At 42.4% G+C, this 26,903-nt stretch overlaps 1 protein-coding gene across 1 annotated transcript in view; it reads left to right on the forward strand.

Moving 5' to 3' along the window:
• The window catches only part of LOC132994501 (cadherin-6-like), a 71,023-nt gene that overhangs the window by 34,193 nt on the left and 9,927 nt on the right, over positions 1-26,903 (forward strand). The window contains exons 3-7 of the mRNA XM_061064877.1: positions 4,395-4,689; positions 8,243-8,362; positions 13,415-13,582; positions 16,162-16,349; positions 21,624-21,877. Of these exons, the coding sequence (XP_060920860.1) occupies positions 4,395-4,689; positions 8,243-8,362; positions 13,415-13,582; positions 16,162-16,349; positions 21,624-21,877 (1,025 nt within the window). The remainder of the gene's footprint in view (positions 1-4,394; positions 4,690-8,242; positions 8,363-13,414; positions 13,583-16,161; positions 16,350-21,623; positions 21,878-26,903) is intronic.

Genomic DNA, 26,903 nt, shown 5'->3' on the forward strand with positions numbered 1-26,903 from the left:
CTCTCTGCCTTTTTTTTACGATTTGCCTCCACAGGAGGGCAGAGGAGAAAAGGCCGGCTATTGACCTGCCCGAGCATCTTGGTGACCAAACTGAAAGCACATGTGGCTTTCTTTTCTCCCCCTGTGACAGTTTAATTGTATTTTCGATATAAATTGATCAAAGGGCCATTGTGAATGCACGTTGGGCTGCCACATTGATTTCCGGGAGAGGTCCCCCCCCCACCCCTCCCTCTCTTAATTTGAGTAGAAGGGCAGCAGTAAATTCTCCTCACCGGCAAGGTGGGCAACTGGGAGGGACGGGGTCGCTGCAGCGGGGGCGCTGGAGTTCGATACTCTTGCGCTGACTTGTAATATCCTTCAGGGGGGCTGAGGAGGTACTCTTCAGAACCACAAGATCTCTCTGTTTCCATAGAAATGACTGCAGACACGGCGTATGTCACACTGTCTATCTCACATCTCAGACCGAGAAGGAGAGAGGACTCAACGGTTATTAACTGAATTGTCGTGCCGGCAGCGAGATAGGCCGCTTGATAGACAATCATAGAAAAAGGGACATTGCAGCTCTAACAGCGGGAGAAAGATAATAATGTTGAAGTGGATTGTTTTCAGCCAACTCTGAGTCTCTGTTTGGAAGCACGTTCTGTAAAGCAGAGCGGCAAACAAAACACGATTCTGCAGGATATTCTCCTGGCTTGGTTAGACAGAGAGAAAAAAAAAAAGTTTTGTTTGGACCAGAATTCAAGTGGGTTAATGAAACAGCGCTCCACTCTATAGATCCTAATCCGAAGAAGCTAAAAATTCTGCAAACACACTCTCGGCTGCCCGGGTTAGATAGACAGAGAAAAGGAATGAAAACAGTTTTTTTTTTTACCGACATTCAAGCAGGCGAACAAAATAGTGTTAAAGATGCTAATCCACAAAGCTGCTCGTCTCGCATGTGCCAGCTTTGCCCTGATAAAACAGCATGAATTAGTAAAGCTTTCCCGAGCACCTGGGATGAAAAGCTTTTTAATATATGATGAGAAGGGAGACTTTGCAAGTGTGCTCCCACGTGACCCCGGCTGCAACGCACAATATCCCCCCTCAGTCTGTCCACCGAGCGGAGCCAAGAATGCTCGCAGACACAACAACAAGATCGCGCTCAGAGGAAAAATATGCATCAAAAATCAAACGCACCAGCTCACTTGAGTTAATGAGGTGTCAATAAGAGAGTTCAGAATGATGTTCTATCGCCCATTTATGATGGCAGTCATTCAGATGGCGTTTTCTCCCGGTGCCCTTCCTTTTGCCTTTTTACCTCCCGTGCAATTATTACCATGTCCTTGATTATTAAAAGGGGGGAAAGGAGAAGTCGGCAGGCAAGCAGTGGGAGGGGGAAAAACGACTGGACACGCTTTTGATGAGTTCTCTGAGATAAATATGTTGGGGGTGGGGTGGGGGTGGGGGGGATTTGGTGGTGGAATTAAAATGTCAGCGCTTGCTAAGCTGCTGTTCATGCAGAAAAAAAAAAATGAAACAGGAGATAGAGAGAGGGAGCGAGCAAATATTAATGAGACGCCGCGCAGACGAGTGGACTCTCGTGGTCCTCGTGGCATGTTGGTCATGTTGCTGATCCATCAGGGATTGGCAGGCGGGCGGGCGGGCGGGACACACCGCACTCATGCTGGTACTTCACAAGACTTCGAACCCCCACTGGCGTTCTGTTTTACAGCGCCGTGAAAAATGCCACCGCGCACGGCCCTGCGGCGAGATAGGCACGGAGACAACATGTATGTTACAAAATCAGCAAAAGCCACAATTTAAAAGCCTCTAGAAAATTTGGCTTGAAATGGGAAAATGCACAAGCTGGAAACGCTGAGATTTATTAATCATCCAGAAAAATCTGAGAAAATCGATCATGACTGTTTGAAAAGCTAACTTCATAACACCTATTTTCCTGTGTAGACCGTTTTTCCTCCCCTAAGACTACAGCATGTAGGTGTGGGAAATCACCTTTTGATTGGCATTTTCCTGGCTCCTCAAACATATTTTGCATGTACCAGTAACAGTCATTGTGCTGCACAACTTTATATATCAGACTCAGAAAGAAGTGCAGAAGACATCTGATAATATTTGTTTTTATTATTGTTAAGGTACATGGACGTCACCATCAGTATCCTGGTTATTAATTATGAAATACACAAAGTGTTAGCCGAGATGCCCTTAGCTGAAAAATTCACTAACTTAGAAAACACTTTGCATTCTGCATTATAGTAAGCATCATGAGCAGCGTTACCTTTGACTCCCTTATATTTTCAAAAAGCTACATTTGCTATGCTAAATGTTGGCTCTTAGTGCTTTCAAACAAACTCCTGAAAGATCCTGATATTTGCAGAAATTGTTTGTGTGAACGGAAACAGACAAAAAATTCACTCAAACTTCCTCCAGAGTTTCTCCTGACATTCCTCTAGTATGTTTTCCCGCAGTCCGTCTGAGCTGATGTGTGAGTGCAGCAGGATGTAATCAGGAGATTTAGCCTTGATCGAGCTGGAGGGGGGCGGTGACATTAATATGCTGTGACGCGACTGGTATGATCTCCGTGTACAAAATCAAACTGCTGCATTATGTATTCTGATCTCAAATATTTTCTTCTTCACTCTGTTGTTGATATTGTGATTCTGTGGAACGACACATCGCAGCATTGCTATAAAGGCAAATAGTCTCATTATAGCATCGTATAGCGTACTGTGTTGCTTCGTCCGCCACCATTTTTCACATCATGTCTTTCCCCCCCTCCCATCCAGCAGTGATACCCTCCCCCTGTGAGGTGCATGTGTGAACAACCAGATCAGAAGCATTTCAAGGCAGTCCTCCTGTATGGAGTTAGATCAGTCTCAATATTCACAAATATATTTCATTCTATATAACTGTAAAACAAATCCAAAAATAAGATTCACAAATGTATTTCTGATTCACACACAAATATTTATAGTTTTGTATATATGTAATAGAAATATACAAACTGTTCAATCTGCATTTACAAACTGTTTGTCATTTGTGAACCACACTGTTTTTTCAGCAGGGAAATGTCAGTAGCCAATCAGATGTCTCCTTCCTATTCAGCCAATCACAGTAGCGTAGATTCAAGGGTATGACTTAATGTGATCACTTTAGCGTTGCATCTGCGCAGACAGCGATTAGCCTAGCTATCAGACAATCTGATAAAGTACATTTATAGAGAATGAAATATATTTGTGTGTGCATTGAAATACATTTGTGAATCCTTCTGCGTGCATTTGTGAATATTGAGACTGATCTAACTCCATACTCCTGAAATTTTCTAGACATTTTCAGGAGTGCATAATGTGAATACGGTTAAAGCTACTTCTTCACTTTGACCCCCTCCAGCGGTGCTCAGTAACCGTCTCTTAAAACTCATTGCAAACATGCCGGATTATCCAAAAACTTTTTTAAAAAAGGCAAATGCAGACACTCAAAATGTATGGCTATAAATAATAACCTGCAAACGCTGCTAGAACCGGATTCAAACAGCCAAATATCTGCAATTTCATTTGATAGGTCAAATTAAATGTTTGCATGTTTAAAATGCCCAATTCAAACCAAACGGTAGGAAAGCTAACATTAATTTAAATAATAACATCATACATTTGGATTGACAATCTTTGATGATAGTTTTTGAATGCTCTCTTTTTATGTACATGAAACCCCTCAATTAGGGCAGCGAGGAAGGCTGCCATGGAGACGTGCTTCACAGTGGCTTTTTTAATCGCGTCGGATGTGCGTTTCCTTCTTGGCAAGATGTGAGTTTCACAGAGAGGAGGTGAAGCCACCGTGATGACAGTTTACTAAAGATGATATGAATCTGTTAAATAACAGCAAACGCACTTATCAAAGCTGTCAAGTGTTTCGCTGCCAAGGCCCCAGATTTGGTCAGATCGCTGATATGTGAGCCGTGTACATATCAGCGATACCGAAGTAGAAAACTGTGAATCTGCTTTGAAACTTGATTCTTTCTGACATCTCTAGTTCAAAGTGCTCCTCTCTGAGATGTTTTTCCAGCTCTGAACTTCTCAGACATCACCTGTCAGTCAAACGTTGCAGCCAACACTGTGATGTGTCTTTTTCTTCTTCTTCATTTTTTCATTTTTCCCCCCTGCAAAGAGCTAGCTGAGGCCGCATGTGTTCATAAGAGAGAATTAAGCAAATGTGAAAGCTTTCATGAAGCCGAGATGTAATCACTGTTGTGCTGTAACAATTAGCAGCAGAGAGCCGCAGAGTGGAAATGTATTAAAATGAAAGTGCCACAAACTGTTGATTGAAGTCGATGTTTTTTTTGTTGCCGTGGGGATCCTCATCGGCGTCTTTTTTTTTTTTCTTTCTGTTTTAATGCACAGCTCCACTCGGATTCCGACCGCGGGGACGGCAGCGTGCGCTACGTCCTCACTGGGGAGGGGGCGGGGACCCTCTTCAGGATAGACGAGAAGTCCGGAGACATCCACGCCACCAAGAGGCTGGACCGGGAGGAGAAGGCCTACTACATCCTCCGCGCCAAAGCCGTCAACCGCTTCACCAGCGAGGGGCTGGAGGGCGACTCCGAGTTCATCATCAAGATCCACGACATCAACGACAACGAGCCGCGATTCACCAAGGACCCGTACTACGCCCGAGTCCCGGAGATGTCTGATATCGGTGAGTACTCAAACACAGCTTTACTTAATTGAAAGCTGATTTGATTTGAGTGAATAGATTTGACTTTGACTTGAGAAGCGGTTCGATGATCTAAATAACCCAAACTCAAGGTTTCACTGACTTTATTGAATGGATGGCATCTCGTGGTCTTCATCAGCAGGAACTCCATCCAGGGTGAAAGTGAGATGTGGGTTAAAACTCTGAAAAATGTGTTTTTTAAATTTGATTAAATGACGTCACACATGTCCATTTAGAGGTCAGATCTTTAAACCATAGTGTAAAGACAATCCGTTTGATATGTTGAGATACTTGTATTTATAAATCAATCTTTATTTGTATCGTGCCACTTCATAACAAAAGTTTTTATCAAGACATTTAAAAAAAGATCAGATCTAATCAGACTCATTAAACCTCCGTGGCACTCTGATGAAACTCTGTATGACTTGTTGTCAAAACTTTTGGACCTCTTAAGAAAAATGTGTTTTCTGTTGATCACTGATTTTGACCCAAACATTCATCAACAACAACAACATTGTGAAAAATAACTAATAACTAAAGATAAAGATAAACTTTATTGATTCCCCATTGGGGGACATTTCTTTGTTACAACAGCTCAAAAACAGTATAATTAGTAAAAAATTGCAAAAAGTAAAAAAAAAAACATATTTACATGAATTAAATAAAGCAAGAAATTACAATAGAGATAAAATAATACTATACTATAAACACTTTCACTTGTGGAAAGACAGAGGACAGTTCTTATTATTAAAAACACACAGTGTTTTCTCTTTATTATCAACAACAACAACAACAACATTGTTAATATCTATAAAAGGCTGAGATTGTTTTAGCTGATACTTCTGGTTTGAACATGTTAACACCGGATACTCACCTGTATTTCCAGTTCTTCTTCAGTGGTTTTCATTTTTCCACATTTAGTCCTCATTTTTGTCCGTTCTGGTTCCTTAAACACTTTGCCTTACTTTGGTATTCATGTGAAATATCAACCTCTTCAGTGTAAAAAACTAAAACCAAGATCCATATCTACTTTTATTGTTATTATAAATCTAGGTTTATATCTTTTATCTGATTTCATGTACAGTTTCTCTGTTTTGTCTAGCAGGCAAGCAACAATGAGATTTACACTTTTTGAACTGTAAGTCACTTTTACAAATATTGTGAACAAACTTTGATTAAACTGCAAATCTAGATCTGTAAAATTGTTACTAAATTAAAAAGAGAAAAGTAAAGTGCACACATCCAGACTTGATGCATACAGTACAGGGTGCAGGACAAGAAATGTAAAAAGGTAAACAGTCCGCACACTGTTCAGCTCCCTATGGGGAATTTGATGGCGATAAACAACATCTTCCTCAGGCCTCGTGAACTCGTTAGCTATTTTTAAGCATGGATAAATTATCACATATGCTGTTACACTATCCCCCCCGTGACAAGGCCCCTGTAAGCCTCCTCCCCTCCCCCAGCCCTGAGATCATTCAGGGAAATCAACGAGTTTTAAAGAAATACAGGAAATTAAAACGATTAATTACAGATAAACTAATTAAAGAATCAATGAAAAGGTCCACTGATAATAGTTTACTGACCATGTGTGGCAGGTATTTAGTGTGTTAAAACATATTGATTGATCGCAACTCAGACAATAATTAAGTGTTCGCACCAATTAGGGGTGTGTGCTCATGTGTGTGTGCGGATTTAACAAGCTTATGATTCAAACAGGATAGAGATGTTGCCCGTCTTACCGGATCAATGGGGACTTTATCAATCATAAGAACGACGCAAAAAGACTCGACAAAGAGGCCCCTCGCTAATTAAACAAGAGCGACTGAGCTGTTTCATGACCGAGAATAAACAAGGTAGCGCATGTGTGTGTGACGGCGACAAACCCCGGTGCAGATAATCTTTTAAATACAGTATTGCATCTTATTAAAAACAGTCTTTAATTTAATTACCGGCATTGTCAGCCGTGTCATCCCTGTGAGTAATTCCCGCGGCTGCAGCGCCCGGTTTCTGAGACAACAACAAATTTTCTCTTTTAGTCGTTCAAATTAAAGTTTGTTCCAGCTCCTGGTCTAAAAAGTACAGACTGGCCTCATGAATAAAGATAAACAACATAAAAAAAAGGCTCCTAATCAATACTTGCACGAAAACACCGAGTGAACTCTCTGCTCTGCTGCTGCCGAGCTTCAGGGACTGAGGGACATCGCTCTCACAGCACGGACATGTGACAGAGTTGTCACTTGGTTCAGCAACCTGGAGAGGAGAGAGAGGCCGGGCACTTATCTAAGGGCAGCAGCATGGGTGCCCATGGCAACAACCGAGGTGTGATGTCACCGCTCGGCAGAGCATGTGTTCACGAGTGACTGCGTCGAGACACTGGCCCTTTAAGTGTGACATACACTTTGAGTTTTTATTACAGTCTCACGGCTCTGACATTCTTCTTTCTTCTTCTCTCGGACTTTTGGCTCCGACCCCCCCCCCCCCCTGAGCGATTACAGTCAGGGTAATTTAGTCTCTCTCCCTCTCTTTAAAACAAAAAAAAAAGATTATTCCTGACTTGTTTTGTCAGAAAAAAAATTCTCTTCTCAAAAGCTTAAAGTCAGCGATGAGATGTCTGATGTGGATCAGTGATATTTCTCTAAAAGCCGCCGTGTCGGAAAAGCCTCTTTGAGTCTAATTCCCTAGTTAAAGGTATTACCGATCAAGGTTCGGTGAACTTGCTCCCGGATCCTCCAGAACTGTCACTTTACACCAAATCAGACAGCCGTGGTCTTCTTCTCTCTTTGCCTTCTAGTCCCTTTACTTTTCTTTTTTTTCCCTCCTCATCCATACAAGACGACATGGATCCTAAAAGGAGGGACGCTCTGCACAGATCATAACAGATATGAAATTAGTGGAAGTTTCATGGGGTCGTTATCCCTTTGCATTGCACAATTCTATATTTATACCACTCTGCCATTAAATATTTCTACTCAATTAATTTTCTTCTGCCATGTAATGAGGCAACACTTGGCCCCGCAAGGCGCCATTTGGGAGGTAGCACTTGGCTAACCGTTTCCCTTTGTTCTCCTGAAATAGGGCTTCAGCTTCTTCTCTCTGGAAGAGAAAATGGATCACAGTCGTTTGCGCCTCGCGATCAGATATTTGGCTTCTCCAGATCTGCGGATACACTAATAGGCTTCTTGGGGTTTTTGCAAAGAGCGGCCTGGTATCGGTGCCGTTTGTATGCTTAGAGAGATACACTTAGAAAAAAAATACATTAGGACTTATCGATTAGCTGCGAAAATCAATCACGTGTAAGGGTGTAAGTGGCCGAGGAGTAAAGATTGGCTCGGGGTAATGCAAAGGGACAGAAATGATCGGTCACATTCTGCACGAGCGTGATTAGAAGAGGAGCCGACACCTCATCAGAAGGTGGATCAGCTTCACCAATTATCCAGCAGGGCTTCTTCTTCTTTTTTTTTTTTTTTTTTTTCCCAGCAGTATTGAAGAGTTGATCTAAACCGTTGTCATGAATCTTTTCTTTCTCTCGCAGGCACTTCGGTAATTCAGGTGACGGCCACGGACGCCGATGACGCCACTTACGGGAACAGCGCCAGGGTGGTGTACAGCATCCTGGAGGGCCAGCCGTACTTCTCTGTGGACCCCGAGACCGGTCAGTGACGATTTGTAAATGCAAAAAAAATTTAAAAAAACACCATCCAAAAAGTACGATCAGTGCAATCAGTGTATTTCTGCTGGTGTTGCAAAAAAAACTTCCTGTTTCTGGATTGAACTCAGCAAAGTTAAACATGTGAATCAAAAGCAAAAAGTCAAAACACTTAACACTTGTTTTCCATTCAAAAGTAGATGATGGGATGACAAGTGTGCAAAGAAAATCATTCTAGTTCAAGTAATTCTGCCGATAACGGGGTCTTAAATGAGGCATTCAAATGCAGTAGGAATATAGGAATGTTCCAACATGTTTCCCAAAATTTGTAACTTGAAGTATTTCAACTACAATATGTTAAAATAAGGTGAATAATTCTACTTCATTCATGAAGAATGGGACTTTCACAGAGGAGCAGACTGCAAGAAATGTTGCGTTCTGAGTCTTAAAACCTACATTTTCTTAAAAGGAGTGGAAAAATCTGACAGTTCTAGTCAACTATTCTGACCTTTTTCCCAACAACAAGAAACAGCTTTTCAACATCATTTGTTTTATTTTGGAAGCAATGAGCGGCATCTTCATGTAACATACTTCTCACTTCATGTCTTTGGTGTTTGTCCTTCAAAAAAAGAGAGAGGAAAAACTGCAAAAAACTGAAAAGTATAATATCTCCTCACAAGTAAAAACAGGCTGAGCAGAGCAGCGTGCACTTTGGCCACTAAAAGGAAGTTGCTTCCTGACTTAATGTGCACGGCTCCTCTCTCTCTCTCTCTCTCTCTCTCTCTCTCGTTTTTTGGTAGAAAATCTTCTGTTCTCCTTCTTCTGCTTCTACCACTGAACTCTCCTCCTACAGGTGTAAGCCCTCTGCTGAATGTGAGTTTAACTACACCTTTTTGTCTTGAGGTGGCTCTTCCGGGGAAACATAACAGATCGCACAGCCGAGGCCGAAAACAGAGAGAGAGGCAAGCCGAGTTCTTTTACGAGGGAGAAATAAATTAAAACAATTCATCACAAAATAACTCCCTGGAATGCTGTGACTGTAACCAAAAATACACCGGCACTATCCGCCTCCTCTTGCAGGCAGACAGGGGCTGGGGGGGGGGGGGGGGGGGATTTGTAGTAGTAGAGTGTAGAGTGATTGGCAAATCACCAAACCCCCCAAAAACATCTAGCTGCTAGTTTTAATCATTAATGTGCGCTTTGGAACACATCCCACTCGTGTCTTAAACAAAAGGAGAATGACAAAAAAAAAAGCCATTTGCAGATTAGTGGAGGGATTAACAGTAATATGGTTTATCCTACATGGGGTATGTAAGCTGACATCCCCTCTTACACAAAGACATGCCTGGACATCACATTATAAGCAGGATTTGTTTCTCTCCTCCTCCTCTGTGCACGTGTATTATAGTCATTAAGCAATAACAAAAGTAGACAGCGACATAAAGCAGGTATATGACGTGCAGGTCTTCTTCTGATGGCTGTTTTTCTTCTCAACCTGATTTAAGTCCACACGACTTTGATAATCATCCTTTAGATTTCAATGGTTGAGCGATGCACACAAAGATGAATTCCACAAATACTCTTTACATCCTGTATGCTACGATTACTGAAAATAACCGCACACCACTCAACAGGAGCGTTTGAATATTATCCTGGGTGGCAGAGGGAGCATGTGTCACCTCACACGGTGTTGTCATGGTGTTTCACAGTGAGGTAGATGTTAAAACAATTAATGAAATATCAACTATTTTTATCTGCTCGGGGAGGTAAGTGCTCTTTTAGTGTTGTACTGCTGTGTTCCAGGTTGTAAGTCGTCATCGTTTTACGGCTGCTTTCAGATAAATCAGCATGTAAAGTAAAATCCAAAGGGACTCTGGGCCATTTCTTTGCCGCCACAACATGTTGGCTATCGTATTAGTAACAGTTAAATCGCACCTGAAAAAAAATCACCCCCCCCCTGTACAGTGTGTGCCAAAGAAGACAATATCTAATCAGATCAAAACTTTTTTTTTGTACCAGGCTGGAAACATGTTAATTGGTTTCTGCAGAAAAAAAAAATGGCATTTTTGAATGGGGTGTGTATGTGACTTCTGGGCCTCAAGTGGACACTCGAGGAACTGCAGTTTTTTGCACTCACCCATTGCTTCTTTTTTCAACACCGGCGGTAACCACTCCATTCAACCCCCTTCTCAGCCTAAATGACCAAAAGTTTCCAATTTAGCTTTACGTTTGGTTCCCGTTACTCTGACCTTGTGACCTTGTGGCCTAGTGAGTTGTGATGAGTTGATGCAAGATATGTCTGTATTTTACTGCTCATATGAGACCTGGCATGTTCTAAGATAAAAGTGCAATGTGGAAATCCCCACTCTGCCACCTCTATGATGCTAACCAGCTATCCCTAGACTTCGGCTAACTCCTGAAGCTGCTAGCCTCTCCGCCTACAACAATACAACAACTTTCAAACAGTAGCATTAGCATTCCACTGCCTCCTAGATAAAGTTGATATGAGTGAGTGAATGCTAATATCTGGTGCTAGTTAACATATTTAGTTATACCTTGAAAGGTGGCCAGATGTCCCTCTGAATCTTCATTAAATTTCCTTCTTGCTTGAAACATTTAAACTTTTTCTTGAGGTAAATAATGACAAAAAAAACGTATTTCTCTTGCCTGGCTCTAATCCTCTCCCGTACTACCGTGGTGTGAGCTTGGCCTAAAAAGTACATTGTCCGTGAGCTTAATGTTGCAGTTAACAGGGAACAAACCAGAAGTTGCATTGTGCTGTAAAATGTGTGTAAGGAAGAAAAAAAGCGAGTTGGAGGGTCTTTGAACAGCACAGGGAGGGCAGCATGATCTGAGCCTGAGTGATGCGTGGCACGTCAGCCTCTTCCTTATTGTTTGAAATGCAGTGAATCATCTGTTTGTCAAAGCGGTTTATTCAGGGTGAAATGCCTTTTTTTTTTTTCATCTCTATTCTCCCACTCTTTTTTTTCTCAGTATCTCTCTCTCTCTCCCTTCCTTCCTTCCATCACTTTTTTTTTTTTATGATGCTTCAAATTCAAACGTGTAATAGCAGACAGGATTTAAGACCGGCTCTGATGGGGAGATGGAGCGCACCTTTTTTGAATATGCTGCCAATTACTGCCTCACTCTCGGCGTCTCTGTCCTGACTCCAAACTAGAGATCTGACGCGTCGGAGCGGTGAAGTAAGCAACCGCTCGGCACTTAAAAAAAGGCTGAACATTAACCGTCTTAATTCCAAAGAGGGGATAGATGCATTTCTGAGGTGAAAAAATTAAAGGGGAAACGCTGTGTTTTTTTTTGGTTGATTGGCCCTTTGGTCCACTTAGCGGTTAAATCATGGGAACACAGACAACCAGAATGTGCTCCTGGGTGGCCGCTGACGCTCGGTGCCGCCGCGCATACTGAGCAAGAGCACTGACCTTTCAGTAATAAAATGTTCTTAGTGGTTTAATTATCCGGCCTGTAGATGCATAAATCTTTAAAAAAAAAAAGTGAAATATCATTAATTCAATACAGCTGATGCAGACGGGGCTTATTTTTAGGAACGTTTCGGGTGAGAATAGTGATCTTTAAGCAGTCCGCCTCTGGAAACACTTCATTATGTTCATGTCACATACTGGGGTTGATTTTTATAAAGGTCGTAGGTTTATATAGTTAAAAAGGTGACTTACTTTTCAGAGTAACAGTTTTATGCACTCTGTAACTGCACACATGTTTTTTTTGTTTCATATTCTGCAGGATTTGGTTTTCATAAAAAGTCTAAAAAAAAATGCAAAATCCTATTAGTATACCTTGTTTTGAAACCGTGGACTTTATTGAAGAAGTGAACAAAGCCACTGTGATCTAACTCTTTGGATTGTGTTGGTCGTGTTCGACATTTTGGCCACCGCCATCTGGGTTATTTTTGCCGCTTTTAAAAGCAACGCTCTTGACCCCGCAGCTGAGGGGTGGACAATGTCACCGGGTCCTCTTGTGTGTCGAGTGCACCTCAGGAAAAAAAAAAAAGGCTTTTAGTTATAGAAAGTCAAGAGTAAAAAATGGACAAATAAGCCGCTGATGATGCATCTGAGTGAGAAAAAAAAAAAAAAAGAAGCACAAGTGGTTGAACTTTTTAAGACTTTATGCTGTCATTTCTTGGCAAGGTCAGATTAACATCCGGAGTTTAAACAAGTCTTTCATCTTTAAATTATTCAGGGCAGCGATTAACATTTATTTTCTTCCATCTTCCCTTTTCACTTCCAAAAAAGTCAAGTATAGTATAGAATAGAATAGAATGACTTTATTGATCCCAAACTGGGACATTGTGGTGTCACAGCAGCAGGTTATCAGAGCAAATAAAACAATACAAGAATAGATACATAAATAAGCACTTAAGATATATAAAATAAGAATAGGAAGAGATTTATACATCAAGGATTTAACTTAACATTCTTACTGGTTAAAAAAATGAAAATTAAATACAGCATTTATTCAGGCTTGTCAACTGAATGTAAAAATACTTGCTGGAGGTAACAGGTGTAAGTTTGCAAAAACAGTGATGACAGTGGTAAATGTGCAGTAACGATATAGAGGGTTCTCCAGAGCTGTGCAAATTTGTGGCTGTGCAATCAAAGATATATATGTTAAAGTGCAGGAGTGTCGATAAGTTGATCAGTTGAAACTATTCACTATTCAAGTATAAACCATACTGCACCAAAAGATTTATTGTTGTTTCTGACAACTAGTTCAGAACACAAACATATTAGACACAAAAAAACTGAAATTATTTATTGAACTGTTAAAGCTACAACAAGCTTCTTCTTTTTTTTTTGGCATTTTGGACGGAAGTATTTACAGATCAACTTTCTGAAGACCCTCTCAATGTGTCAGCTTTACATTATCTGGTTATTTCTCCTTACATCTAATATAATACCGTCATTAAAATTGAAATTCCTATATGGCTGCATGTTTTAAAACTCTATGAGAGATGTGTGGTTAGAAACTAAACCCTTGACTTGATAGATGGAGGTTCTTAACTCTGTGTTTTTTTCCCCTCAGGCCTGATAAAGACGGCGCTGCCGGGCATGGATCGAGAAGTCAAAGAAAACTACCAGGTGGTCATCCAGGCCAAAGACATGGCCGGACAGATGGGCGGGCTCTCGGGAACCACTACGGTCAGCATCACGCTCTCTGACGTCAACGATAACCCGCCGCGCTTCACCAAGAGTGAGTACAGCAGCCTCCCAAAAAACCCCACACACCCACACAAAGTGACCACGACGACCACTTGTCAGCGCTAGCCGGTGCCAGGCGGGCAGGCGGGCAGGCGGGCAGGCGGGCAGGCGGGCAGCCCCCATCTGGTGTCAGTTTCAAAATGAATTTGGATTATTGCAGGGAGCTCTGGGTTTCTGTGCGGGCTAAGGCGGGCCTCTTAAAGGCAGCGAATAATTAAATATAGAGCCATATGACGGAGCGAAGGGTCCAGCAAAGTGCATCAGATCAGCCCTGTAATCCCTATTAAATGAAGAGAGAACATTCAGTGGGCTTTATCTCCCCTACTGTTCCACTCTCTTTTGTCTATTAAGTCTTTCTTCTGCTGCCTTTTACTCCATAAAACCAATGTTCTCAATTTAGTGCTCCCACTGTCCTGGCTACACTTTTCTTTTCCCTCCCCTCCCCCCGTTGCTCATCAATCATCAGTTCTTCCTTTTTACTCTCTCTTTTTGAGTCCCACACATTGTCTCCCTTTCTGCTCTCACCCGTCTCACTTCCTCTCGTGCATCTGGCAGACGACGGCGACGGCGACCAGATGAGATTGACAGATTACTGGTGTCGTTTGTGTTTCCCCCTCAGTTACAGCGAGCGTACAGTACGCACAGCAAACACGCCACCGCAGAGCTCCTGCCATCCTCCCTCCCCCCGCCCTTCATTTATCATGTCTTCCAGCATGGGGTGAGGGAGGGAGAGAGGGAGGGAGGGAGAGTGTCATCTGGACCTCCACCGCCCAATGAATGAACAGCGAGAGGAGGACCGAGGGAGATGGATACGACGGGGATGCAGGAGGTGACAGGAGGGGGAGATAGAGGCAGAAAGGAGAAGAGTGATGCAGGCGACAGAGAGACAGTCTGTGATGGAGGGAGAAAGGTGGTGGGGGGGGGGAGGGGGGGGGGGAGAGATTGAATGGGGGAGAAAGAGGAAGAGATATTGTAATGGGACACCCAGAGGAGGAAGAGTGTCAGGAAGCGATATCATTGTTGTCTGCTCGAGTGATGCCTCTTCTTTTCCACCCAATGCTAAATACCTGTTAGCCTAGGGAAGCCTCCTCGTGCTGCTTTCCCTGCGTGTGTGTGTGTGTGTGTGTGTGTGTGTGTGTGTGTGTGTGTGTGTGTGGAGGCAAGTGTCAGCGTCACGGAGACCTGCCGACTCAGGCGTTGCCAAAACACTGTCAGCATGTTTTATTAGTGTGTCAGTGCTGTTTGTCTCCGCAGGCTGTGTGTATATCACGCCCGCTCTCTCCCGCGGTCCGGCTATTTATTTAAGCATACGAGATGCAGCTGGGCCCGCCGCCGCCGCCGACAGGCAGCCATCAATTTTGTCCGCCTCAAACCAGGAAATCATCTCACGAAATAATAAAAAAAAAAAAAAAAAAACCTAAAAGGAAGACGAGGAAGCAATTAATTTATGTTGAGCAAATTGGCCTCAGAATTTATGTTACATCCTTAAACTTGAGGAGTGAGGAGAGTCGATAGCGCTTGTAGCAACTTTCGCGCTAAAGGCCAAATGTCTGTTTTGGAAAATGAAATATGTTTCATGTGAAATGTGCTGCTCCACAGCTGATCTACAAATGTTGCAGCACTAAATCTCCCACTCGCCTTCTCCTGCTGTTCACTCACTCTCTCTCTCTATCTCTCGCTCGCTCCCTCCTGACTCTTTACACCGCTGCTCTCTGATTGGCCGTGACTCACTCTCCCTCCGACTTGCTCTCTTTTGTGTTTTGCTCTCTGAGTCAACCGCTTGCACTCCTTTGTGTTTTCACTAACAGGGTCATGAAATATACCTAGGTTATGACGTTTGTTGGATGTCAGAGGTCGCTTTGAACCTTCTTTTCAAGAAGTTGTACAAAAAATGTTTTTTTTTTTATTTGAACTTCAGTGTGCAGTTAAAGTCTTTATCTGTGATGTTTCACACTTAAATGTAGAAATCAAGTATCTCCTCTGAAAATAACTCTGTGAGTCATGACTGTCTACAATGGGTGTAACACCCGAGTCCCACTGTCTGTGATGTTTTCAGAGTTTTCAGAGTCCTATCTTCACTTTGTTTACATCGCCAGGACGGCCGGCTGACTCCTCCCCTCGTGTATAAAAGTTGTTTAATTGAGGGACTAGAGAAAAGAAGAATAACATACTGTACTCACTGCTTAACTGTGTTTCTAGATCACGCTCATTTCAGGTAAATTTACATGCAGTGTGAAGATACGAGCATAATAAAGATCGCTAGCATTAGCATGCTAACACAACAATGCAGTGCGAGTTGTTTTGGTTTCATGCTGGTGCTCAAGGGCGACATCTGCTGGATCAAAAAATCACATATAAAGACTTTAAGAGCTTTAAATGAGTTGCATCTTTGTGTGTAGTAAAAGCTGGAAACTGACTTGAAAAGAAATACCAGCGATCTGACCTCTGCCTCACTCACACGCTCTCAAACATGTTTTCTTCTTCTCTCTCATCTCCACAACGTCGCTCCTCTCGACTCACTCTCACTTCCAAACCAATCACACAAACGAATTCAATTCTCTCTCTCCGCAGCCATGTACGAGTTCAGAGTGCCGGAGTCCATAGAGGTCGGGGCCACGGTGGGAGTGATCCGGGCCATGGACGCCGACATCGGGGAAAACGCAGAGATGGACTACAGAATCATCCGGAGCGACGGGCCCGGCATGTTTGACATCGGCGCCAACAGGAGCACGCAGGAGGGCGTCATCGTGCTGAGGAAGGTCAGGGACTCTCTGTTGGTGTTCGATGAGGGGCGTAATGGGAGCAAGAGTCTGTTCACTGGGGGAAATAACGGGGACTAGTCTTCCTTCATAAGTCACATAATTTGTTTTCTGCTTTTTAAAATCCTGCAAAAACTAAACAAACAACAGGATGTGTACTGTGAAGTCACATAATGTTTCACACTGGTATGGTAAGGAAGTCTGTTTTGGGGGGTCAAGAAAGGTGTTCCTGCATGATGATGATGATTTGTATTGTTTTCAGTAAAGTCCACACATACAGTTTCTGTCTTTTAGCACCATCTGTTATCACTACGTGGAGTTTGGTATCCTGCTAGCTGACAGTACGTTACTTTATCTCTCAGCCTTCAGTGATAGTTTGGATGTACAGACTCCAAGTCAGTGAGTCGCACTGCCCGCCCTCCGCTGGTAATACGCTGTCTTTAATCAAACCAGCACCCCATAAGCTCTATTTATTCAACAGAACACCGCTGTCTTCTTTTTAAGTGCAGGATTTTTTGACCTCATGAGGGAGAACAGATGTTTAAAAAAAAAAAAAAGTGGCGCCAACAGCCTGCTCCGCCCTCGCTGCGTAGCCCAACACGGCTCGAGCGTTGAAGCGGACGCAAGTTTTCAAAACGCATCAGGTCACATAATGTGGGATGGTGGAGGCTGCGCTTGCTGTAATGACGCAGCATGACTCAGCATTTTGGTAGCATGGGTGTAATAAAAAAATATAAATATAAAAAGTGCGTCTTATACACCAGATCTTTCAGTACTTTGAGTAACGGTTCCATCCGTCCATTATCCATACTGCTCTTCCCATTTGGGTTTGCGGGGGCTGGAGTCAGTCCTGGGCTGTTAGGGTACACCCTGGACTGTTCACCTGTCAATCACAGAGCTGACATATAGAGACAGACAACCAGCCACACTCACATTCACACCTACGGGCCAATTTAGAGTCACCAGTTAACCTAACGAGCATGTCTTTGGACTGTGGGAGGAAGTCGGAGAGAACCCACACATGCACGGGGAGGAACATGCAGACTCCACACAGAGAGGCTCCTGTCAAACCAAGAACTTCCAACAGCACTAACCACCGCACCACCGAGCAGCCCCAAAAATATGAATTCCTCTAAAATGTCTCTATAATCTTATTAGTTTAATGATCAAGTGGGAAAACGGCTCCTTTGATGGAGGTCAGGTATCTGTTCAAAGCAGAGTGAGCGCATCTCTAAGATGAAATCTACAACCTACAACTCATATGCTCCCCTGTTTATTTTTAGGTCTCAATAATAATGGCAAACCCAATAATAATTACACTTGGTGTAAAGGTAATTTGCTGAAGACATAAGTTCAAGTTAAAAGTGGCATTTAAACAGTTAGTTGTTTTTTTTTTTTGGGGGGGGGGGGTCTGTGTTTAGCAGGTTTATGGACTGACCTTAAAGTCTTTCTATGTGATTTTTCACACTTAAATGTAGAAATCAAGTATATCCTCTGAAAATAACTCTGTGAGTCATGACTGTCTACAATGGGTGTAACACCCGAGTCCCACTGTCTGTGATGTTTTCAGAGTTTTCAGAGTCCTATCTTCACTTTGTTTACATCGCCCGGACGGCCGGCTGACTCCTCCCCTCGTGTATAAAAGTTGTTTAATTGAGGGACTAGAGAAAAGAAGAATAACATACTGTACTCACTGATTAACTGTGTTTCTAGATCACGCTCATTTCAGGTAAATTTACATGCAGTGTGAAGATACGAGCACAATAAAGATCGCTAGCATTAGCATGCTAACACAACAATGCAGCGCGAGTTGTTTTGGTTTCATGCTGGTGCTCAAGGGCAACATCTGCTGGATCAAAAAATCTAATTTAAAGCCTTTAATAGTGTAAGCTTTGGATTGCATTCAGCATACTATAAGGTAGTTGCAGATTTGCACCTCATAGAGGACATGGCTTTAAAGGAGAGCTGCTTCTTCCATTTGTCTCTTAGTTTAAGTTTCAGGGCTTTTTTTGTTTGGTTATTTCCATTTTTTCTGAACGGTCTTTTAAAAAAAAAAAACCTCTGATGTTGCATCTGAGCAGCGCTCTCCTCATTTGGGGGGTAATCAAAAGGAAGACTTACTTAATGAACTTGATAAAGGAATAAGAAACTTTTTCATCTCCGTATGCTCTGAGAGGCAGAATGACGGACAGCGGAGTTATTCGATCTCAACTTCCCCCTTGCCCACACTGTCAGTACATGTGTTTTGAACGAGCTTCATTCTTTCCCCCCTCAGCTGAGACCAAAGCAGAAATATTGATGCTGTGTGTATGGATCGCAGCGTTCAGCGGTGTGCGCTGCGGTGTGTTTCTGATGTATTCAACAGAATCTGCCAGTTGCCTTATCAAGCGGCCTCTCTGCTGCCTCCGATCGATCGCTTCCATCATGCCATCATTAAGTGGAAGATGACATAATTGCCTTTTGTAGCCGCGGCGGGGCTGCAGTGGATGGTGGTGTGCGGGCAGAGTGTGTGTGGGGAGCGAGCGTGCCCTAATTCTGAACCTTCTAATTAAATGGGCTTGTCAAGTGGGAGTGCCTCCCTTTTTTTTCTTTTGCTGCTCGTACGGCTCCTTCAAAGCAACACATCCCCTCTTTCCTTAACAAGAAAAAGGGAAAATCACTGACTCATATTGTGTTATTATTCACGCCTCATTCCATGTGGATTTTTCAAGCCTTCATTGGCTGTTTCCAAACGATCACGGACCCTGGCGTCCTTTTCATATGTACAGTAGGCAGCCTCGCTCTGATCCAGCTGCTCCTGCCTCGGCGCCCGGCACACATTCATTAAAAAATCCAGCGCTCCCCAATTATTTCCATCAATACCTTCGGCGGCTGCAACTTCAAAAAAAGTTCAGAAAAAAGGGACATAAAAGGGAGAACATACCACCGACCTGCGCTTGAATGCAGAACGGCGAGGGGAAAACTGCGGCAGTGGAGAGAGAGAGAAATCAGGCTGCTAATCATCGTGAATGGAACATAAATTAATGGACGGATTATACATGAAAAATAACAAGTCGCTGCCTTTTAAAGAAACAAATGTCTGGGGGAAAAAAAGCATGTATATACACATAAAAGGCTAGCATAAATAAATATTATATCCCGACATGTGTTTAACAGTAAAAGTAAAAACTGCAAAACGAGCCCCACTGTGGATAACAACTAGGTGCCCTCTTTCTTTTTCCTTTAAGCACATTTTCACATTATGCCAAAAAAGGATTATTTGTTAAATTGTGAATATAATATAAATACACAAATAAATGTAGAAGAAGTGGTGTGACCTTCAGTCAGGAAGCAAGTCTTGATTTATTGAATTCTCCGTGTTTAAGTTCTTCATATCATCCTTGTGAAATGATTCAAACGTAGAAATACGCACGTCCTTGATGCACCCTCACAAGTTAAATAGTAGATCTCTTTTTTTGTGATTAAAGTCGTATTTTCTCAAAGGCAAAAAAAAAAAGAAATACCACACTAGGGTCTTAAAAAATTCAAACCACATGACTTCCTCTGCTGCTTATATGCTAATCTGCTGTACTGATCTCTGCATTTAAGAAGGGGAGGGAAAAAAAGTAAAGCAAAATGAACAGATGTCACCCAGCAAACACCCAGAGACGACTTTGATTGATGCTTTCGCAGAGTGTGTGTGGGGGGGGGGGATCAGGAAATCAAGTGAGGCGAGCTCACTTGAACAGAAGTGACAACATCCAAGAAGTTGTTTCTGCAGAAAGAAAACAGACACAAAGAGAAAAGAATATGTGCATTGTAACATGAGACAATGAGTGTTCATGCTCAAAAAATGCAGTAACAAGAAAAGTAAAACAACGACACATGTTTGATTTGTCTTATCTCTATATACTTGTCTTGTATAGGGAACAAAGGAATATGTTTTTCTAATCAGATGAAGAAGTGATGTTTTCCTACTTTAAAGGCTTTATGTGATTTTTCACACTTAAATATATAAATCAAGTATATCCTGTGAAAATAACTCTGTGAGTCATGACTGTCTACAATGGGTGTAACACCCGAGTCCCACTGTCTGTGATGTTTTCAGAGTTTTCAGAGTCCTATCTTCAGTTTGTTTACATCGCCTGGACGGCCGGCTGACTCCTCCCCTCGTGTATAAAAGTTGTTTAATTGAGGGACTAGAGAAAAGAAGAATAACATACTGTACTCACTGCTTAACTGTGTTTCTAGATCACGCTCATTTCAGGTAAATTTACATGCAGTGTGAAGATACGAGCAGAATAAAGATCGCTAGCATTAGCATGCTAACACAACAATGCAGCGCGAGTTAAAAACACGCATATAAAGCCTTTAACCCTTAGAGCTCTGCAACAGAATGGGCCACATTAGCATTTTTGCTAATCATGATGTCATTACATCCAATTCTTTATAACCCTAAAATCTGAACTACTTCAGCTCAGGGGCTAAGCAAGTCAAATGACTGTAACTGTTCCAACACGACCACGTTGAGCCGTTAAATGGACTTGAGCTTGTAAAGCACTTTTCTAGTCTTCTGACCACTCAAAGCGCTCGTTACACCGCGTGTCACACCTACACGTTCACACCCTGATGGCAGAGGTTGCTTTGTGGTGAGACCATCAGAAGTTACTAATCCCATTCACACACATTCATTCATACGCCGCCGGTGAAGCAGCAGGAGCAACTTGGGGTTAAGTGTCTTGCCCAAGGACACATCGGACATGTTGCTGCAGGAGCCGGGGATCGAACCCTCGACCTATCAAGGTTGACGACGACTCTACCAACTGAGCCACGGCCGCCCCAAATGCTGCATCATTCCTAGTTTTCAGAATTCCAATAAGGCCTTCACTTGTCCGAAAGAAACACGCAGACCTGATTTTGTTTTGGCAGCAGACATGTCCATCATTGTTGTTGTTGATGTCCTTGAAGGAGACACTGAGGACCTTCACACGTGCTCATTAGAAGACGCTCTAAAAAAAGTTTGTCACTTTAATGAATAAAAATCCCAATCTGGGCTGAAATTAAAAGTGGTGGGATGCTCTGAATGGATATTAGTTTTTCCCAAAGTCGAACGCTGACCATGTTGCTGCATACAAATGAACGCGTTAAAGTACAAATTAAAGGACAAGAGATGTCGTCACCGCGGAAAAACAAAAAGTCTCAAAGGAATTTTAAATTTTAAATCGAGATAATGAAGGAACAGGTGAAGTCACATCTTCTACTCACACACCTTCTTTCTGTGTTTTTTTTTCTCAGCCTCTGGACTTCGAGAAGAAGCGTCAGTACAGTCTGAGCGTCCAGGTGGAAAACGTCCACATCAACCCTCGCTTCTTCTCCGTGGGGCCCTTCAGGGACGAGGCCACCATCAAGATCGTGGTGGAGGACGTGGACGAGCCGCCCGTGTTCGAGAGAGCCAGCTACGTCATGGAGGTGAAAGAGGACGCGGCGAGGAACACCATCATCGGCTCCGTCAGCGCCTCGGATCCCGACGACAAAAACAGTCTCGTCAGGTACGGAGCCAAGTCACAAAACTTACAGGAAACTTTGCAGCTTTGGTGTAAGATTGTTGGAGCCAATTTGATGCATCCTCCTGATTCTGTTTATCTCTATTACACATTTAGTTAAAGGAGGTTACTGTAAGTCGTGTTACAGCTGTTTCAGGAGTCTGTTTCCTTTGGGAGCGCTCGTCTTTGTGCGACTCAAAAGTGAAAGCTTGAGCCGATGATCATAAAAGAGTGAGCCCGACAATACAGAGTCAGATGTAGATAAAAGCACCGCACAAGGCCGCTGAGCACACCTTCACTTTAAATGTTTCATCTCTTGGATTAAAATATTAATTTCGTTAATTAAATCCTCTTCACTTTTTTATGATGACATTATTATTCTTTGGTTATTCAGCTTGATTGCAGACCCTAATGTTTGAATTCAGTTCATTTCATTAGGTCAGACTTCGGGTTCAGAGCAAAAGCAGGACGTAGCATTGAAGAAGAAAAGACAAACAAACACGCAATTTAGCATAAAAAAACATTGTGTTAACATGAATGCAAACCATAACCGAACTCATCAACGTTGGATCTGAGTGATATTGGAAAAAACTGGCATGTGATTTATATTATAATATGAAAAAATACAGAAAGTTTTGCCAAATAAATGCAATGTGTTTATTGGCTTTATGTCCAATTACCTTTTAAATCATAACTTCATTATTTTGGACTTTTTGTCTTTTTTTTATTATCTTAACTTAACAATATGTGCAGAAACAATATGAAACAGAGGGTAGCCGATAGCTAGCATTAGCATTAGCACATGGCTGTAATACACAGGCCTCCATCCAATGATCATAATGTATTCATGCAGAGTAAGAAAGCGTCGCCTGTTTACATAAAAGAAGCCTTTATCCACGTGTATACAACTGGACGTACTCTTTGCTCATGCTTTTGAAGAAGTTCCAAAACACATGTTCGATTTTGTAAAGTGGGTGACGTGTCTGGTTGGTAAATGTTTGATACAAGTTTTACTTATTTTGAGGCTTTAATAATGGACTAAATATCTGGTGTACTGTCTCTTTAAATCACCCGCAAAAAAACAAACATTATAACGTTACAGGAGAATTTTAGGTCCTCCATTTTTGAAGCTAAAACACAATTAGGTTGATAACCACAGAAGAAGTAGTAGAAGAACTAGACAATGTTTGTGGTTTGTAGTCCTAAGAATAATTAAATTATGAACATTATTCGATGTTCACGTTCTTTCCCTCGTGTTTTAGCAGTTAGTTAGCCACTAGTTAGCAATTCTGCCGATTCATGAATACTAAAAATAATAAGAAAATTGCATAAAAGCTCCGGGATTTGGTCCCAGATTTTATAGGTGTCTCTTTTTAATGATTTTACACTTTAAAGAAGATTTCTTTGGGTAATAAAATGCAACGATGTCTCTAAATGTTCTGCTCACACCACTTTCTTTCTTTCTATACTCAAGAAAAATAAAAAAAAAGTTGAATCGATAAATATTGACCATAAAAACTCCAAAGTGGATCTTCGTCCTTCAATTGAAGTCACCAAAAAAACATAAACACAGCATTAAAAATTGGGAATGAGGTCCGGGTGGAGCGCCACATCGTCCTGTGAGGCATGCTAAACACCTCGGAGCACTAAAAATGTGACTAAAGTTCAACTTGGTTCATGAAGACACAAAAATTATGCACGTCTTCTATTAAACGGAGGTAATGGCGGCGGGGGTGTGAGGCTGCACCTTCCACTCTGTCTCAAAGTCTTTTTCATTTTTATGATGCACTAAGGGAGTTGGCTCTCAAGGTTGAAGTTCCACCACTTTATTGCAGGTGTCAAATATGATATCATTCTCTTTTATCGCCCATCATCAAGGAGGTAGCTACCCCGTGGCATTTAAAGCCGCGCGCTGCAGCAGCATCAAGAGGAGGAGGAAAAGTGGGAAGCCTGGAGGGCTGGCTGGCATGAGAGAGAGAGTCACAGAGACGGTTATCTTTATTAGCTCGCACCGCTCTGCACAAATCCATGTGCACAAATACTCGGTGAACATGAGTGTGTGCAAACATGAGCGTACAGCGTCAGCGGTGTGTGACATGTGGGATCATAAAGGCGTGTTTCTCCATCAGACGTCAGCTACCTGTCAATGTCACAGGAGACTCAGGAGTGATGTCAAAACCTCCTCTAAAACCTAATCCATATTCAAGGTGTAGTAAAAGGCTATTTTTACATTAGCCTGAAAGCCATCACGCACTGTCCATCTTTAAAAAGCTGCCAACTCTTGAAGAATTTTTATTGGTCCTGGTTTTAATGAAGCGTTTAAGTGCTGCGTTATTGTAAGTGCTGTTTCCAGTCATGCCAAGGACAGACTTTGAGAAAAAACATCGGGAAACTTTTTCATAGTTTTTCTTGACAATAAAAACAATTTAGAGGTTAAAATATTGATTCATAAAAGCCACGACTGGTTCTGTAATGAAACAGTTCAACATCTCCTCTTGACTTTTTAATCATGACACCATGAATATATTTTTGTTACACATTCATAGAAGTCGGGTTACGTTCAAAAGCTCAACTTGACTTTTAATCTGAAGGTCATTTATTTAAACGACCCCTCCCAATACCCACACAAAAAAAGTGATAAATTGCTTTTAAAAAATGTTTTCAGAATATGCCTACACACTTTTTTTTTTTTTTTAACCAAAAGACCTTCTAGGTTATATTTGCCTCAAGTCTCGCGTCCCCCCTTGATGTCTCAGGTGGCCCTCTAGAGGGGCCCAGACCCCCAGGTTGTGAACCAATGCCCTGTAGCATGCCCCGCTTTACAGTCTTTTTTTTTTAATCTAGTGACTGCGCCCATAAATTCACAAGGAAAATGCTTAATGAGGTAATAAATAAAGAGGAAAGTAGCCTCCTCTTCTCATTGACCTCTACACAGTCAGATGTTTGCCCTCTAACAGCCCGAACACTGAATGTCTGCATCGGCTAGTTCTTCAACCGATCCTTATAAAAAGTCTATGATAGCAGTTAAAGGTCCTGTCATATAAATAACTATTTAGAGAAGCTTCTGAACTCATCTTGAGGGTATTGTAAGATCGAAATGATTACATGTATCTTAAACATCCAAAAGAACTTCCAAACAGCCCAATCTAAATTTCTTAAAACCTTCAAACTCCCCTCATTAATCCTGAAACTGGACTCTTGTTCTTTACATTTCCTCCTTCTAAAAAACACCGTGGCATGCTCGCGGCTCGTGTAGCTCCTGCAGGAAGGAAAGAGGATATATGTCCCAACCCGCTGATCACTAACATTTCTGTAACCCTCCGCCGTCCTTCTCTGCACGGCCTCCCCGTCCTGCCAGCTGCCTGCCTGCTGAGTGCAGCACTTTGGATGCCCGGTCAGGACGAGGTAGCGCTGTTATCTCGTCGCCATTAATCAGGGGGAAGGGGTGAGGCCCAGCCGGCTGAATTATTGGGAATATTAGAAAAGCAATTAGTAAAGCCCACGACCGACGCGGATTTAACGAGGTTAGAGTTACTGTCGGGGGGGGGGGGGGCGCGGCGAGGAGAGGGAAGGGGGGGAGAGAGAGAGAGGCAGAGATGAGGAGGGAGTGTTTAGATAAAGACACTAAAATGGTTGATGCAGGGGCAGCAGGAGGGAGGGGCCGGATGGAGGTGGTGGGGGGGGGGGGGATAGAGGAGAGAGCATGTGCGGCGGTGCATTGAAAGCCCCGGTTCATAGTCTCCCCTCGGGGGTCTCCTCCTCTCTAACGCCAGCCCTCCTGATGCCTGCTACTCCATTAATCACACTGATGTATCACAGGAGTCTGGGAGGAAGAGAAAAACAACACCACTGGATAACCTGTTGGCTCATGTGTGTGTGTGTATATTTGTTTGTGTGTGTGTGTGTGTGACGCCACAAACACTTACATAAATCTGTCAACACCACAGGACAGACTATTCAGCACTGTTAGCACCCCCCCCCCCCCCCCTCCAACACCGTATACCACACACGCTAAAGGGTCACTGCACCCAAATCACAACTAATAGACGTCACTGTAGGTGAGTCCAGTCGTGCAGGTCGGTTTTACTTTTAATGCACATGTGTTTGACTTCCCAGATAAACTTAGATACATTTGATTATTTGCACCAAAAGATGATAATCAGCTTATCAGAATAGAAAGAAAGATTAACCTTTATTGATCCCCGCAAGGGGAAATTTCAGTTTTTACACTCTGTAGTCATTCAACACACACATAGGCTGAAGTATATACACACATGCACACAAACAGGATCCTATGGACATGCACTAAGGGAGAGATGTCAGAGTGACGGAGCGGCCCACAGTGGGCGCTCCTGAGCTGATGGTGGGGAGGGGGTTTATATAATAGAATTACTTTACTGATCGAATTACTTTATTGATCCCAAACTGGGAAATTGTGGCAGCAGCAGGTTGTCCAAACACACAATATGAGCAAAAAACACAATATAATATTAAATACAAAGTAAATAAGCACTAAAAATATCAAAACTAAGAATGGGAATATATACAACCAGGATTTAACTAAACATTACTTGTCTTAAAGAATTACCATTTTACACTGGAACCCCAATAATCTCCAAAACAGTGTTGGTCAAATTTGTTTGTTTGTCGAGAAAAATGGGCGAAACCAATCTGAGGAAGAGAATATGTTTACCTACGATGTAACCGAGTATAATTTAGCAGCACATACAGAAACAGCACTTTTAGTAGCAGTTCACGTTTCCTTGGCAACAATAAATATGTCATGTCTGTCAAGTGTTGTCCATCTGATCACAGAGGCCTACAGAAAATGAAATGTGTTATATAGTTCTGTGTGAAAGCGAATGCAAATTCATCAACCAGCTGGAGATGGTGCATTTTTTTTTTCAAGGGTGTTGCCCAAACAGTTGGGTAGCTTTTGATTGGACGTTGGATAACTACCATTAGTAAAACAATGCTTCTGGGGAAAGATCACTTTAGGGTTTTTTTTTTTTTTGTGTGTTTCTGTGGCTGC

Source organism: Labrus mixtus, chromosome 19, assembly GCF_963584025.1.
Source record: "Labrus mixtus chromosome 19, fLabMix1.1, whole genome shotgun sequence".
Taxonomy (NCBI): Eukaryota; Metazoa; Chordata; class Actinopteri; order Labriformes; family Labridae; genus Labrus; species Labrus mixtus.